Below are 12,136 nucleotides of genomic sequence, written 5' to 3'. Positions count from 1 at the left end.
ATTCAAAAAAAAGAAAAAGAAAATTTAATCACTCAAACCAACACTACAAGGCCTCACCTTTTTCTGGTATTATCTTAGAATACTTTTCAACTTTACTCTTTGTTGGCCCTTTCTCGCCAGCACTGGCTTCTTTTTTGTTTGTCTGTTTGTCTCTTCTCACTGTGTGGGATGTTGTTGGATTCATCTGTCTGTTGACTTTTCCAGGAAACTCATCTTTAGAATTAATTGATGGCGCTGGGTATAGATCTTCTTTCATACTGGATTTCTGCAGCCTATTTCTCTTGCTTGTCAAAACATCTTTTGGCGAACATTCATTTCCTGAACACACACTCCCTTTAAATCCTTTACTTTTGATTTGTTTTTCAGCTTTCTTTAGATGATCAGAATGCCCCACATCAAGATTTTTATTTTCATTGAAATGCCCCATTTTCTCATGATCTCCTCCCACAAGCACGGGCTGAAATTCTATTTTATGATTATCTGTAGCAATGTATTTCTTTCCCTCATACAGTATGTTCATTCCATTGGAGGTATTCTCATTTCTTTTCATTCCCTGGTATCTTGCCTCCTGCACATCGTTTTTACCATGACTGGAGATTTCTAAACCAATTATTTTACATTTGTCAGGACTTTGAAGGTCATGACAAGCTGACCCAGCCCTTGGCTCCTGCTTGGTTCCTGATATCCCACTATTACTCCAGTGGCTTTTCAGAGAAGAATCACCAGCATTAGTGATTTCCCGGTATTCTGACAGAGTCTGTTGCCTATCATTCACGTGTGTAAGCAATCTTTCTTCCTGCAATCCTCCTTCTTGTTTCTGTGAAGCTGCAGCATTATAGCTATTTATTGGCTTTGCACTGTGTCCTCCGTTGGACTGCGTTTTCTGGTAAGCAGTGCTTTTGGAGACAACCGGTAACACGGCATCTTTTAACTCAGAAGTGTCCACAGCCTCTTCCGCTGCCACGCTTCCCTCTGGGAGAAGGCCACTTATCACACTCGACACCTGCTCAGCAACCGAGTCAGTCAAGGCATAGCCGGCCTCCCCAACAGCAGCGGTCAGGTCTTCGACAGCAGTGCTGATTGTGTCCACCAGGGAGGACACTGAAGGCAGATTCTGCTGAAAAGTTCTGAAAAATGCCATTTTCTATTTCCTTGTTCCTAAAAGATGTGATAACTGAATTTTCTTTTCTCAAAATAGCGTTTACTTTGGAACCCAGATCTAACACTTACTTAAATGTTGCTACTCAATAGCTCAATACTAGTATTTCACACTGTGGCTTTTAATCTTTCTGTAAATAGCACATGTACTGAAAGAAGTACGTTGAAGTAAAGACTCTTCCGGAAAAAAAATTAAAAATCAAACCACTTGGCTTAAGTGTAATATTTTTCCCATTGCACAGCTATCGTAACAGCAGCAAGACAGCATTCTCCCCTCAAACACTACTGGTTTTTTATTCTATACCTGAAAGAAGAAGTATAAAAAGGATTTTTATTATGTACTTTTAGTTTACTTATTAATATTTGACATAAGGGAACGACCCTATTAAACTACCAACACCATTTCAAATGAAGGGAAACAGCTAAACAATCCTGCACAGAGGTAAAAATAGTGGGAAGCAGGTGTGCTGCTCTGCTGAGTGGCACATGCAGGCATTAAAGCAGCACATGCTCTCTTCTCTGATTTGATAATAACTACATGGTAAATATTGTTCCTATTTAATAAACATAAGAAAAACGAGACTCAGAAAAAAATGAGAAGCTCCTGAAGACCTTTTCAAGGGCTCCTGAAGGTCAACCTGGCTTTACAGTAAGAGGAAGGGGAGAGGCAACTTGGCCCCTGGCATTGCTCGCCAGAGCACACGGGTTTTCCGGAGGCCACGCAACAGGCGGGAGGCAGAAGGGGACACCAGCACCCTACGCTGCCTATCATCAGAGACTTGTAAAAAGATAAACAATGTCATGCTTCTCTCCAACTGTCCTTTTCTGTTTTAAAAAATACATAGTTTCTTAAATTTAAAAATGTTATATTCATACGTAATAGCCTTATTACTCTTTTAAAAATAAATTTTTAAAGTGTTTTAAAATTTTCTGTTATAACTTCTAATGCGGTACATATTAATAGCTATATCCCACATAGACAAAAGTGATTTTTAAGAGTGTAAAGAGGTAATTAGACCAAAGAAAAAGCAGGGATGCTGACTCCAAAGAATTACTGCAGGCTGCTGAAAGAGGGCCCTTCAGCTGTTCCATTGCACACAAATATCCACACGCCAGACTGGAGCTGAGCACGAGAAACAAGTCAGAACTCTACAAAGTACTGTCCTCCTGACAAGAGAGTCACAAAACATAACTTACAATAGGGTTTATAAGTGATGGGGCTGTCACCTTTTACATTCTCAGAAATAAGAAAACAGCATTTCTCCAATAAATGTACATAAACAAAAAGCAAGGGTTCTCTGCTACTATTCCTCAAAACTTTTCTAAATCAATACCTTGCTCCTGTAACTTTCAAATTATTTCTGCTACCATTTATATAAGTCAGACTTTGGAAATAGCAAATTAAAAACTCTTGCACTAATTAAAAACGAAAACTTCCAAGGAAATTTTATCTGTGTCAGAAAGAACAATATCATAGCTCTCATCTTTCCTAGTATTTGGTAATACTAAATAATATAATGCCTATAGTACCAAGGGAAGAGGTAGAACACTACTTTTTATAATTAGAATTTACAAGGGGTGATCAAAAATACAGTAAATGTTTAAATGTTTTGAAATTTCTACTGTAAAAGATAATGCCATTAATCCCTCTCAAATTACTTCCCCTTAGGTCACCTGCATAGACCTCATCTTTCTTGCCATATTCTGAAGTGGTTTGGAAATCCTCTTTGGTGAAAATAGATGGTGAATGCTGCTGCTGAGCACCATCCACTGGAAAAGCAGCTCACATGGACACGTGTGATACTCTTCCACTTAGTCACCAGACCTGGTGCCAGGAAAGTAAACATCTTCTATCTATTCAGGACATCAGTGCAACTAAAACACTCGTGAAAAAGGACTTCCAGGCTGCTTCAGAAAGTGGCAAGAGTGACAGCACAGGTGTGCACAAATCAAGGGTGAGTGCTCTGAAGGGAATTAATGGCAATGTGTCTTTTACTGTAGCAATTTAAAAATCTAAACATTCACCATACGTTTTGATCACACCTCATATCTATTCACTAAGTGACTAGGGAAAACCTTCTTATCTAAGCAATAAAATTACCCACCGGCTGAGAATTAAACAGGCCACAGTAGGATGAGTACCGTCAGACACCCTGGGGGCACGGGCACAGCACACAGGGCAGTGCATTTGAGATATACAAGTACCAAGATACTCTCTTCTCCTACAGCACATCTGCTCCTGTTATGGTCTCAAATCATACTCATAAGTGAAGACTAATACCTATTCTGTGATTACAGACATGTCAATTTTATATAATATTTTAACACTGCATGAGCAACAGAGGACACCTGAACATAACTTATTTAATAGATCTGCTACTCTTACACAATAATGGCTCAAACATGAGTTTATTACATGTCAAATCCAATCTTTTATTGTATATATAAATAAATAGTACAGATAAAAAGGGAAGAAGCAATATGATACTTACACATTTTATCTTGTGAATTCTTCCTTGTATCATATCCTGATCCAAGATCTGGAAACCCGCCAACATTTTCAAAACAGAACTTCTTATTAATATAGAGAAAAAGGAGCAGCATCAAGATAATAAACACCCCAACAGCTGACAAAAATCCAACTGCCTCTGGAGATACTAGAGAAAAAAAAGTCACAGCTGTAAGCATTTATTATTCCTAAAGCTACAAATAAGAAGGAAACCCTCATATATAAGTTAAATTACTGCCTTATTTGAGTTACATTTTAAATTGTCATAGTTTAAAATACTTTATAAGAAAAACACTGAAGTTTAGGAACAGTTGTTCAATACATTCAACAGCATCCATTCAATTTTTCTAAGTTTCTTTGTGAATTATGTTGAAATAATTTTAGAAAAACTTTCTCCAAACTAGGCAGTTAATAAATACGTAATATATTGAAGAATATTACAAAAATTTTAATGCAAGATTAGGAAAATATTTCTCACGTATGAGAATTATCAGATTCATGAGAATGTGTACTACCACGCTTCTCTCTGAAAGCTTTGCAGCCCCTTTCTTAGCAAATCAACACTGGACTCCCTACTGGTATTTAAATCTGCAGCCTCTCTTCAATAACTACGGCAGTCAGGTAGGTCTGCTCCACTGCCTCGGACTCAACAACATTCAGTACCACACTCCTTGTTTTGTTTTTGGTCATCCTTTTCCCCTTGCTTGGGATGGCCAACTCTTCTGCATTCCATTATCCCACTCATCCACTCATCAACAAACACTTCTGGAGCATGGCCATATACCAGGCATTGCTACATGCACAGCCCGTTTCCCTTGAACGGTGTGGCGCAGGCCCTTACTGTATGACACAGTGTCATAGAGCGTGTGTCTGGGGAACAGCAGAGACAACAGGAGCCAATGAACCCTTGATCCAGTGTTATAGCAGCAAATCAGCTTCTCTGAAAGTTACCATCTCCAAAACAGTATTTTAAGAACCAATGAGAATTAGATACGCTAACACTATTCCAGGCAGGAGAAACACTGTATGTGAAGTCCTAGAGCTGGGGGATCACTGTGTATCTTGGAAACTGAATGAAATTTGTTCTGATGAGCTACCAAATTCTCAAAAGAATTGGATCTCAAGAGAACACATGAGACCACCCAGGGAGATTTTACAGAGTGAGAACAAATACAATCCTCTCCAACTTCTCCAATCCCCATCAATCACTCTTTCCTGTCAACTCTCACACTATCTGTCACTACACAAGTCATCTGGAGTTAACAGCAACTAAAATTTTGTACACCCAGTGTCCCTCAAGTGTGAGTTGAGAATGGACCTGAGGTCTCAAATATCCCCACAGACTACAACCTACTCCATTCCATCAGCTAAGCAGCACCTCACATGTTGTCTCCTCCAAGATTCTTCCACAAGCAGAAGAGCCGTGAGAATTCACACTAATGCATTTGTTACAAAGGAAGTCACCAACTGGTCAACGAGTGCCTTGGTCTCCCGGCTCTTCATTATTTGCAGAAGCTGGGACGACGCTGCCGCGGTAGAAGATGGTGCAAAGATGCGGCTGATGTGAGGGAGAAGCGAAGAGAGCGTGGCGGTGGCGTGGGGTGGACGCCAGGCCGGGGCCGAGGGGCAGACCTTGTTACCAGAACGAGGAAGTTACATCTAGACACAGCCCTGTCTGCCTTGGTCTCCGGCTGGGGCACAGCCTGGGAAGAAAACAGTATTTCAACAAACAAGCCAAGGTATGTAACATAAAAACAGTGGAATGCGTGAACCTTGAAGGGACGAGGTAAAAATGAAAACAGAATCGCCACCAGCATTTCTAAGAGTTTCATAAGCAGGACAGAACCTGGTATGAAGATGCAAAAGAGAACAGTAATTCACAGTAGACAGCAAGTGGTACAGAGGTTTTCCTCCCAGCCCAGGCCCAAAACACACTCAGAAACTCAATGCCTTAAGTGGCTACACAGAACTAGATAGTATGCAGCCCGAAAACCTCACATTTCTTGAAAAACTAAGAAAACCGACCTCAAATTAAGAAAACCAGGAGCTGCTAATAAAAATAGTAATCCCAGCACTCTGGGAGGCTGAGGCAGGAGGACTGCACCATCGAGCCCAGCCTGGGCAGCTGAGTGACCTAGCAGGACCCTATTTCAAAACAAAATTTTTTTTAAGAGGGGCTGGACGTAGGTCAGTGTGAAGGCTCTGGGTTCAATCCCCAGTACCACACACACACACACACACACACATACACACACACACAAACACACAGACATGTTTCAAAATATCTTAAAATTCACTTTAGAACCACCCTGAGAAAACATCAATGACACTCTTAAGTGCCACATATGAAAGTTTAAGTGACACTTTTAAAACTAAAGATATTCTAGCTGGGCGTGGTGGCGCACGACTGTGATTCCAGCACTCCGGAGGCTGAGCTAGGAGGAGTGGATCGAGTTCAAGGCCAGCCTGGGCTATAAGCAAGACTCTGTCTCAGAAAACAAACAAACGAACAAACACATAGATCTATGGAAAGGTGTTCCATAGAACAATAAGCTCACTCTATATGGCACTGTGTGATTTCCAAAACCTTCTTCAAAAGTAACAAAGGGCACAAGTTATAGTATTTCATCAGAAAACACAGAAAGTTCAGTTTGTCCAAGATGAATGATTATTTATGTTATGTACGCTAAACTGGTTTGGGTACTTATCTTTATAAATATTCAGAAATAAATATATGTACTTACAAAAAAATATTTTTTGTCATAATTCAACCTTCAATAATAATGGTAAGTAAAATTTATCTTAATTTCTACAGATAAGTCAGCTATTTAAAAAGGATAAAATTATAGTCTTATAAAAGTCAAAGCAAGAACAAACACATTTTGACTTTCAAAGAATAACAATTTGCTTAAATTCCACTTTACACTTTTTCATGAAAAATATGCCCCAGTAAAGATTTTAAGAAAAATGCCAGTATATATAAAGGGAAATAATTATATGTAATGGAACTATTTATCTACTAAACAAATATATTTTCAGTTTTTATTATGCCATAACCATACTCTAAATACAATTGATTTTTAATTTTAAAAAATTAGCTATAACTTTTAAAATAAATTTTGAGTCTACCCTCATTACTCACGATATTTTCAATGCAAAATTAAACAAAAAGTACCGATAGGCCTCATGTGAGTCTAACACAGAGAGAATAAAGAGCAGCACTCACACTCCGCCGACAGGAAGGGATGTGGATTCGCCCTGCTGCTGGGAAGCTTAGCCCTCCCACCCAGCCTTGTCAGGGATGTGTGAATAATTCATCTCGTAGATGCAATTCCACCTCCTGTCCAAAATGCAAACTAGGCAACAAGCCAGCTTTCATCTTAAGAGAAATGTTTCTTTTCTATTTTAAAAGGAGAAAATATTTTTGCATTTTCATCAGAAAACTTTTACAAAATTTTTTAACAGTTTGGCCACAAAGCAAATCATTGTCAGTGATTCCAAGAAATAATTTAAAAATGGGAAAGATTAATTTGGTTTGTGTAAATTTCCTTTTATGGTATCTCAATTACTTGCACAAAAAAAGTCTCCTTTAAAATTTTCACACAGTTTTATGATATAAATGATGCAAAACTGGGAAGGTGATGCATAATCAAAGAAAAGGATAGAATACATAGCTATTAACTCTGTATTTTATAAAACATTAGGAACTGCATTTACTAATAGAGCGGCACCTTGGCTCACGAACTTAATCTGTTTCATGATTTTAGGAAAGACAGCTGTGATTGTGTTTGTCGCCCAATGCGGAGTTTGTGAACAAAAGCAAAATTTTGTCAAACACTTTTGTTTGAGAACTGAATTGTTTGCAAACAGAAGCATTCATGAACTGAGGTAATACTGAAAAGAGTCATGACTGGGCCAGGATGTAGCTCAGTGGTGCCGCTCCGGCCTCACAAGCACAAGGTCTGGAGTTCAATCCCTGGTACCAACAAAATAAAATAAAGCAGAGATCAACTGACTGCTAAGTAACCTGGAGCGGCAACAGAGCAGAGGGTGTGGTGGATGCAGTGTAGACAATAGCGCTGCAGGAAAAGCCAGCCCCTCCAGGAGCAGGCTGCCCAGGCTCACGGAAGCTTCCACCTTGCTTCACAGACTGAGTTATAGGCCCTATAAGTATGATGAAATACATTGGAATTAATGCAAATATCATAAAAACAAAATGTAAATCAATTCTGAAAAAAAGTAGAAGAAAATCCAAACACTTTTAAAGTATGGAACAAAATTTCTAATATATTTAAACCAAATACTTAATATTCAGGCTTAATAATATATAATACATTTGTAATATATTGAAATACAAATAATATAAAATCTCTATCAAGCCTCTGGCAGAGATTTTTCTTCAAGGCAGTCTTAATTGAGGCTTCAAAATTGCAAACTTATTTTCCTGACAAAACTCCCTATAGCAAAGAAAAATCACACTTTTGAACAACAAAATTAGGGTTAACTGTCTCTTCAATATGTAAAACTTAGCTCAAAGTTATCTATGTCAAATGGCACAGGCAATTTCTATAGCCATTCTTTCATCTGCTTTACATTTTCAATGATTCGTTGCTCTTTCTTTTCACAGCTGAGCTACTATAAAAAAGATTTTGGAAATTCAACAGAACCTTCTAGTTAAAGTTAATCTGTGATGTCAACCACAGTTTTGGATATGCTCATTTTCAAAATTCTGACAAACAGAAAGCAATTTCTTTCACATCCCTTGGAGAGACACCATCTTCCTCCTAGAATTTACTGTTACACCAACTAGTTCTTTCTTGAAGTGATAAAAACACTCTTTGCTCATTCTGCAAACATTTCCCGCCAAGCCAGCAGTGTTTTCCAGGGATGCAGCCTTTGCTGAAACACAGAATGTTTGAGGCACATCCACCTCAGTAAAAGGCTCATCCACTTTGCCATCAGATAGTGTCTCTTATCCAGGAGACAAGCAGGCCACGTACACTTCAGTTAGTGACGACAGCAGCTGTCTCGGCTGTGTCTAGATGTCCCCCCAAAGCCTCATGCAGCCATAGGTGGGGCTTTGCGGAGGTGGCTGGATCTAGGGTGTGTGCTGCTGGGATCAAGGATGCTATGCTGGGATTGTTCACCGTGTGATGCTAGGATTAAGGCTGCCCCATCCTGGGTGTGAGTGCTACCAGCCCGAAGGGTGGGGAGCCTGGATAGGACATGAGAGACAGAAAAAGGGCTGCTGCTGTCACTTGCTGCTTTGCTTCTTCACTACTTTGCTGCCTTCTGCTCACCATGAGCTGTTTCTCCTCTGTGATGCCCCTCTGCCATGCTACCCTGCCTTGGAGGGAGCTGACTATGGACTGAAACCTCTACAAACCTTTCCTCCTTTAACTTTGTGTGTTGGGTATTTTGTCTCAGCAACGAGAAAATAGTGACTTAAGATAGGAGTTCAGCATGATGCTGAATTAAAACACAGCAATCTGGATGTGCGCCATTCACTTGCACTTCCAATGCACACCGGATGTAAATGTGGAGTCCCACTTGCAACGTGCTATCTTTACACTGCTTACTGATGTAGTATGTGTATCAGTTACAGTGAGCACAAAAGTATCTGCATCTCAAAGAAAAAATAAAAGCTCTGCAGACAGACACAATCCTCTAATCTCAGCTACAAACAGTTACTGTGCAGTCATGGAGCAAGCTTGGCAGTGCTGAAGCAGAGTGAAGTGGCAGTAGTTGGTCATGGGCCAACATATTTTACACGTCATTAAAGTATGGGCTAATTTCAGTAAGAAGTTTCTTAAGTAAGCAGTAGTGCTGCAAGTTAAAGTAAACCGCAACCAAATCAGCATTAGTTACACAGCTGAATAAAGAACATGTCAGTCAAAGCATAAATGATAGCTGTGCATGGTGGCACATGGTGGGAGGCTGAAGCAGGAGGATCACAGGTTCAAGCCCAGCCTGGGCAACTTTGGCAACTAAGCAAGACTCCGTTTCAAAATTTTTTTAAAACAATTTTGAAAATCTAAAATTGTGAAGTTTATTTGCATTAATTAACATTTTTCCACCATCATCAAAGATACTGACATTTGTTTGTTCTTTATGATCAGAGAAAAGACGTTTTGGAAGGGACAATGTTTCCACTGTTCTTTAAAGGAAAAGGTAAGTTTTAAAAACAAAATCCAAGTGCAAAAGTCTTCCGTAGTCTCCTATCTCCAGTGTACCCCAGCAAAATATTCACAGTTGTTAGGAAACAGGTAAACCCCAGCTGAAGTTCAGCTTTTCTCCTTCCCGACTCGTCTGCACTTACGATCTGAGGCAGATTCCTGAACCACACCAAATTCCCAAACAGTAAGGGAGCCTAGTAAAGCACAAAGGTTCACCGCCTCGCGGCCTCAAACCTCAGCACCCAGAAAAAGGACAATTCAGTCTGTGTCCCTTGACCTACAACTTACCCTAAAAACGAGTGAACAACTTTGCAAAGCCAGCTCTGGGTTTAACATCAAAATAAAACTTTTTTAAAAGGGCTAGGGACGTAGCTCAGTGTGAAGGCACTGGATTCCATTTCAGGAAGGAGGGAGGAAGGGGAAAAGGGAGAAGAAGAGGAAAGGGGAAGGGAAGGGAAAACAGACAACGGCGCATGGGCACTGAGAAGGAAAATGTGGTGGTGCTCTATGGCACCTTTCCTTGATGCCCATATAGTGGGAGATTTAGAGGGCTATCACATAATTTAGTCATTAAGGAAACTTGATATTTTTAAACTGGTAAAAGTGAAACAAGAGCTGAGAGTGTAACTCAGTGGTAAAGCACGTGCTTTAGCATCCACAAGGCCCTGCACTGGATCCCAGGACCAAAACTAAAGGATAGACAGATAGGAAGAAAAAGCTTCTTGCTGAAATTTAAAACATAAAATACAAAATGTTCAGAAAATTTGAGTCTCTTAACAGGTTTCTTTTTGCTAACCCTAAGGGACAGGTGCCTTCTCTCAGTGGGAAGGCCTGAGAAGTACTAAGTGTGCAAGAAATTGTTCAAAACATACCAAGCAAGAGAAAGCTGAATAAGACAGATGTGATCTCCAAATACAGGAACCTAATACAGCACTGTAGGGGCAACCAATCCTGATGTGGGAAATCAGGGAAGATTTCCTGTAGGAACTGATTCCTAAAATAAACTACGAAGAATTTAGAATCAAAAGTGTGAAGACCCTATAATGTAGACTAAGAAAAAGGAAGGGACAAACCACAAAGAAAGAAGAGTATTTATAGTAAAAAGACAAGAGATAACGATGCGCCGAGAGGCAGCTGAGGTGGGAAGTGCAGGCATTCAGGCAAGCATGACCCTGAATAGACAGAAGGATGTAGTATTGTTTCCAAAACTCAATACTCAGATCAGCTTAGAGACGCTCTATAGAACTGTTACTTAATACCTTACAATGACCTGAAAGAAGGCACAGAGAATATGTTCATTAATATTGCAGATGGTACTAAGAACACTAGGTTGGGCACCATTGCTAAGTTGCTGAATGAAAGAGACACTAGGGATCTCAATATATTAAAGAAATAATATACCAAAACAAAACGAAGTCCAATATGGCTAACTGCAAGGTTGCTGCCCCACCAGGGGGCGAGCAGGAATAAATGGTAATGGAAGTGTCAGCTCAGTAAGATGTGACAGTAAAAATTAAAAATAATATAATACAAATGAAATAGAAATCAGCAATGTAGTGATTCTAGCCTGTGAAAAGCAAGCCTACTATTTTATCAGATTCTAATTGAAGCAGGTGTGGTCTTGAATTTCAAAATAAAATTGAGAGAAATGAAACTGAACAGAAGGAAATAATCAAATATACTAAACATACATACAACAGTCCAAAGCAAAACATGAACTTTCTCTACAACACTGAAGAAACAGCAAAAATGTGGTTAAGTTTTTAATTTACACAAATCAATTAGATTACTTAATACAGAACTCTAGTATGTTTTTAAATAATATTATCTATAATATCCAAATACTTGACTACAGAAATACTGTTTAATTGTGAGAATAAAACAATAGAACCGGTTAAGAAAAGAGAAGGGAATATAAAATTCAGAAGACTGAGTTGAAAAATTTGCTTGAGAAAAAGACTAAGATTTGGCTGGGGATTTAGCTCAGTGGCATCGTGCCTGCCTCACAAGCACAAGGTCCTGAGTTCAATCCCTGGTACCCCCCTCCCCAAAAAAGACTAAGATTTGATTTCAAGCAAGTCCCAAAGGGCTAAATAAACTATTTCATTGAAGATATTCAGAAAGTTTCAATTCTGAAAGAAATTTCAAGATTTTTTTGAAGTAGAGAAATAAATTAGTGGCAAGTATAATTAGTGGATAATTATATAAAAACTCTTTAGATTCAGTAACTTATTAAAATTTAAAACAAGGACTTGAAGAATATTTTATAATACAAAGCAAATAAAAGTACATG

The 12,136-nt window shown here is 39.0% G+C and overlaps 1 protein-coding gene across 17 annotated transcripts in view; it reads right to left on the bottom strand.

Moving 5' to 3' along the window:
- The window catches only part of Syt14 (synaptotagmin 14), a 243,251-nt gene that overhangs the window by 161,299 nt on the left and 69,816 nt on the right, over positions 1–12,136 (bottom strand). For 8 of the 17 annotated variants that reach the window (XR_015444434.1, XR_002388526.2, XM_087194202.1 and 5 more), the window contains exons 2-5: positions 7,684–7,831; positions 5,046–5,370; positions 3,651–3,815; positions 58–1,462 (exon numbers count right to left, since the gene is read on the bottom strand). The exons of 1 other annotated variant lie outside the window; for it this stretch is intronic. Coding sequence is in view for 14 of the 16 variants with exons in the window: in XM_087194202.1 (XP_087050328.1) it covers positions 58–1,141 (1,084 nt within the window). In the remaining 2 variants the exon portion in view is untranslated. Of the gene's footprint in view, positions 1–57; positions 1,463–3,650; positions 3,816–5,045; positions 6,444–7,683; positions 7,832–12,136 lie in introns of those variants that run through there. 8 more of the 17 variants (XM_004862011.3, XM_004862012.3, XM_087194211.1 and 5 more) reach the window with 6 other exon arrangements.

Source organism: Heterocephalus glaber, unplaced genomic scaffold (assembly GCF_053883595.1).
Source record: "Heterocephalus glaber isolate CG9 unplaced genomic scaffold, H.glaber_assembly_v1.0 deba00001600, whole genome shotgun sequence".
NCBI lineage: Eukaryota > Metazoa > Chordata > Mammalia > Rodentia > Bathyergidae > Heterocephalus > Heterocephalus glaber.
Note: the sequence above shows the minus strand (reverse complement) of the source record. Positions and strands in the feature narration are given on the sequence as shown.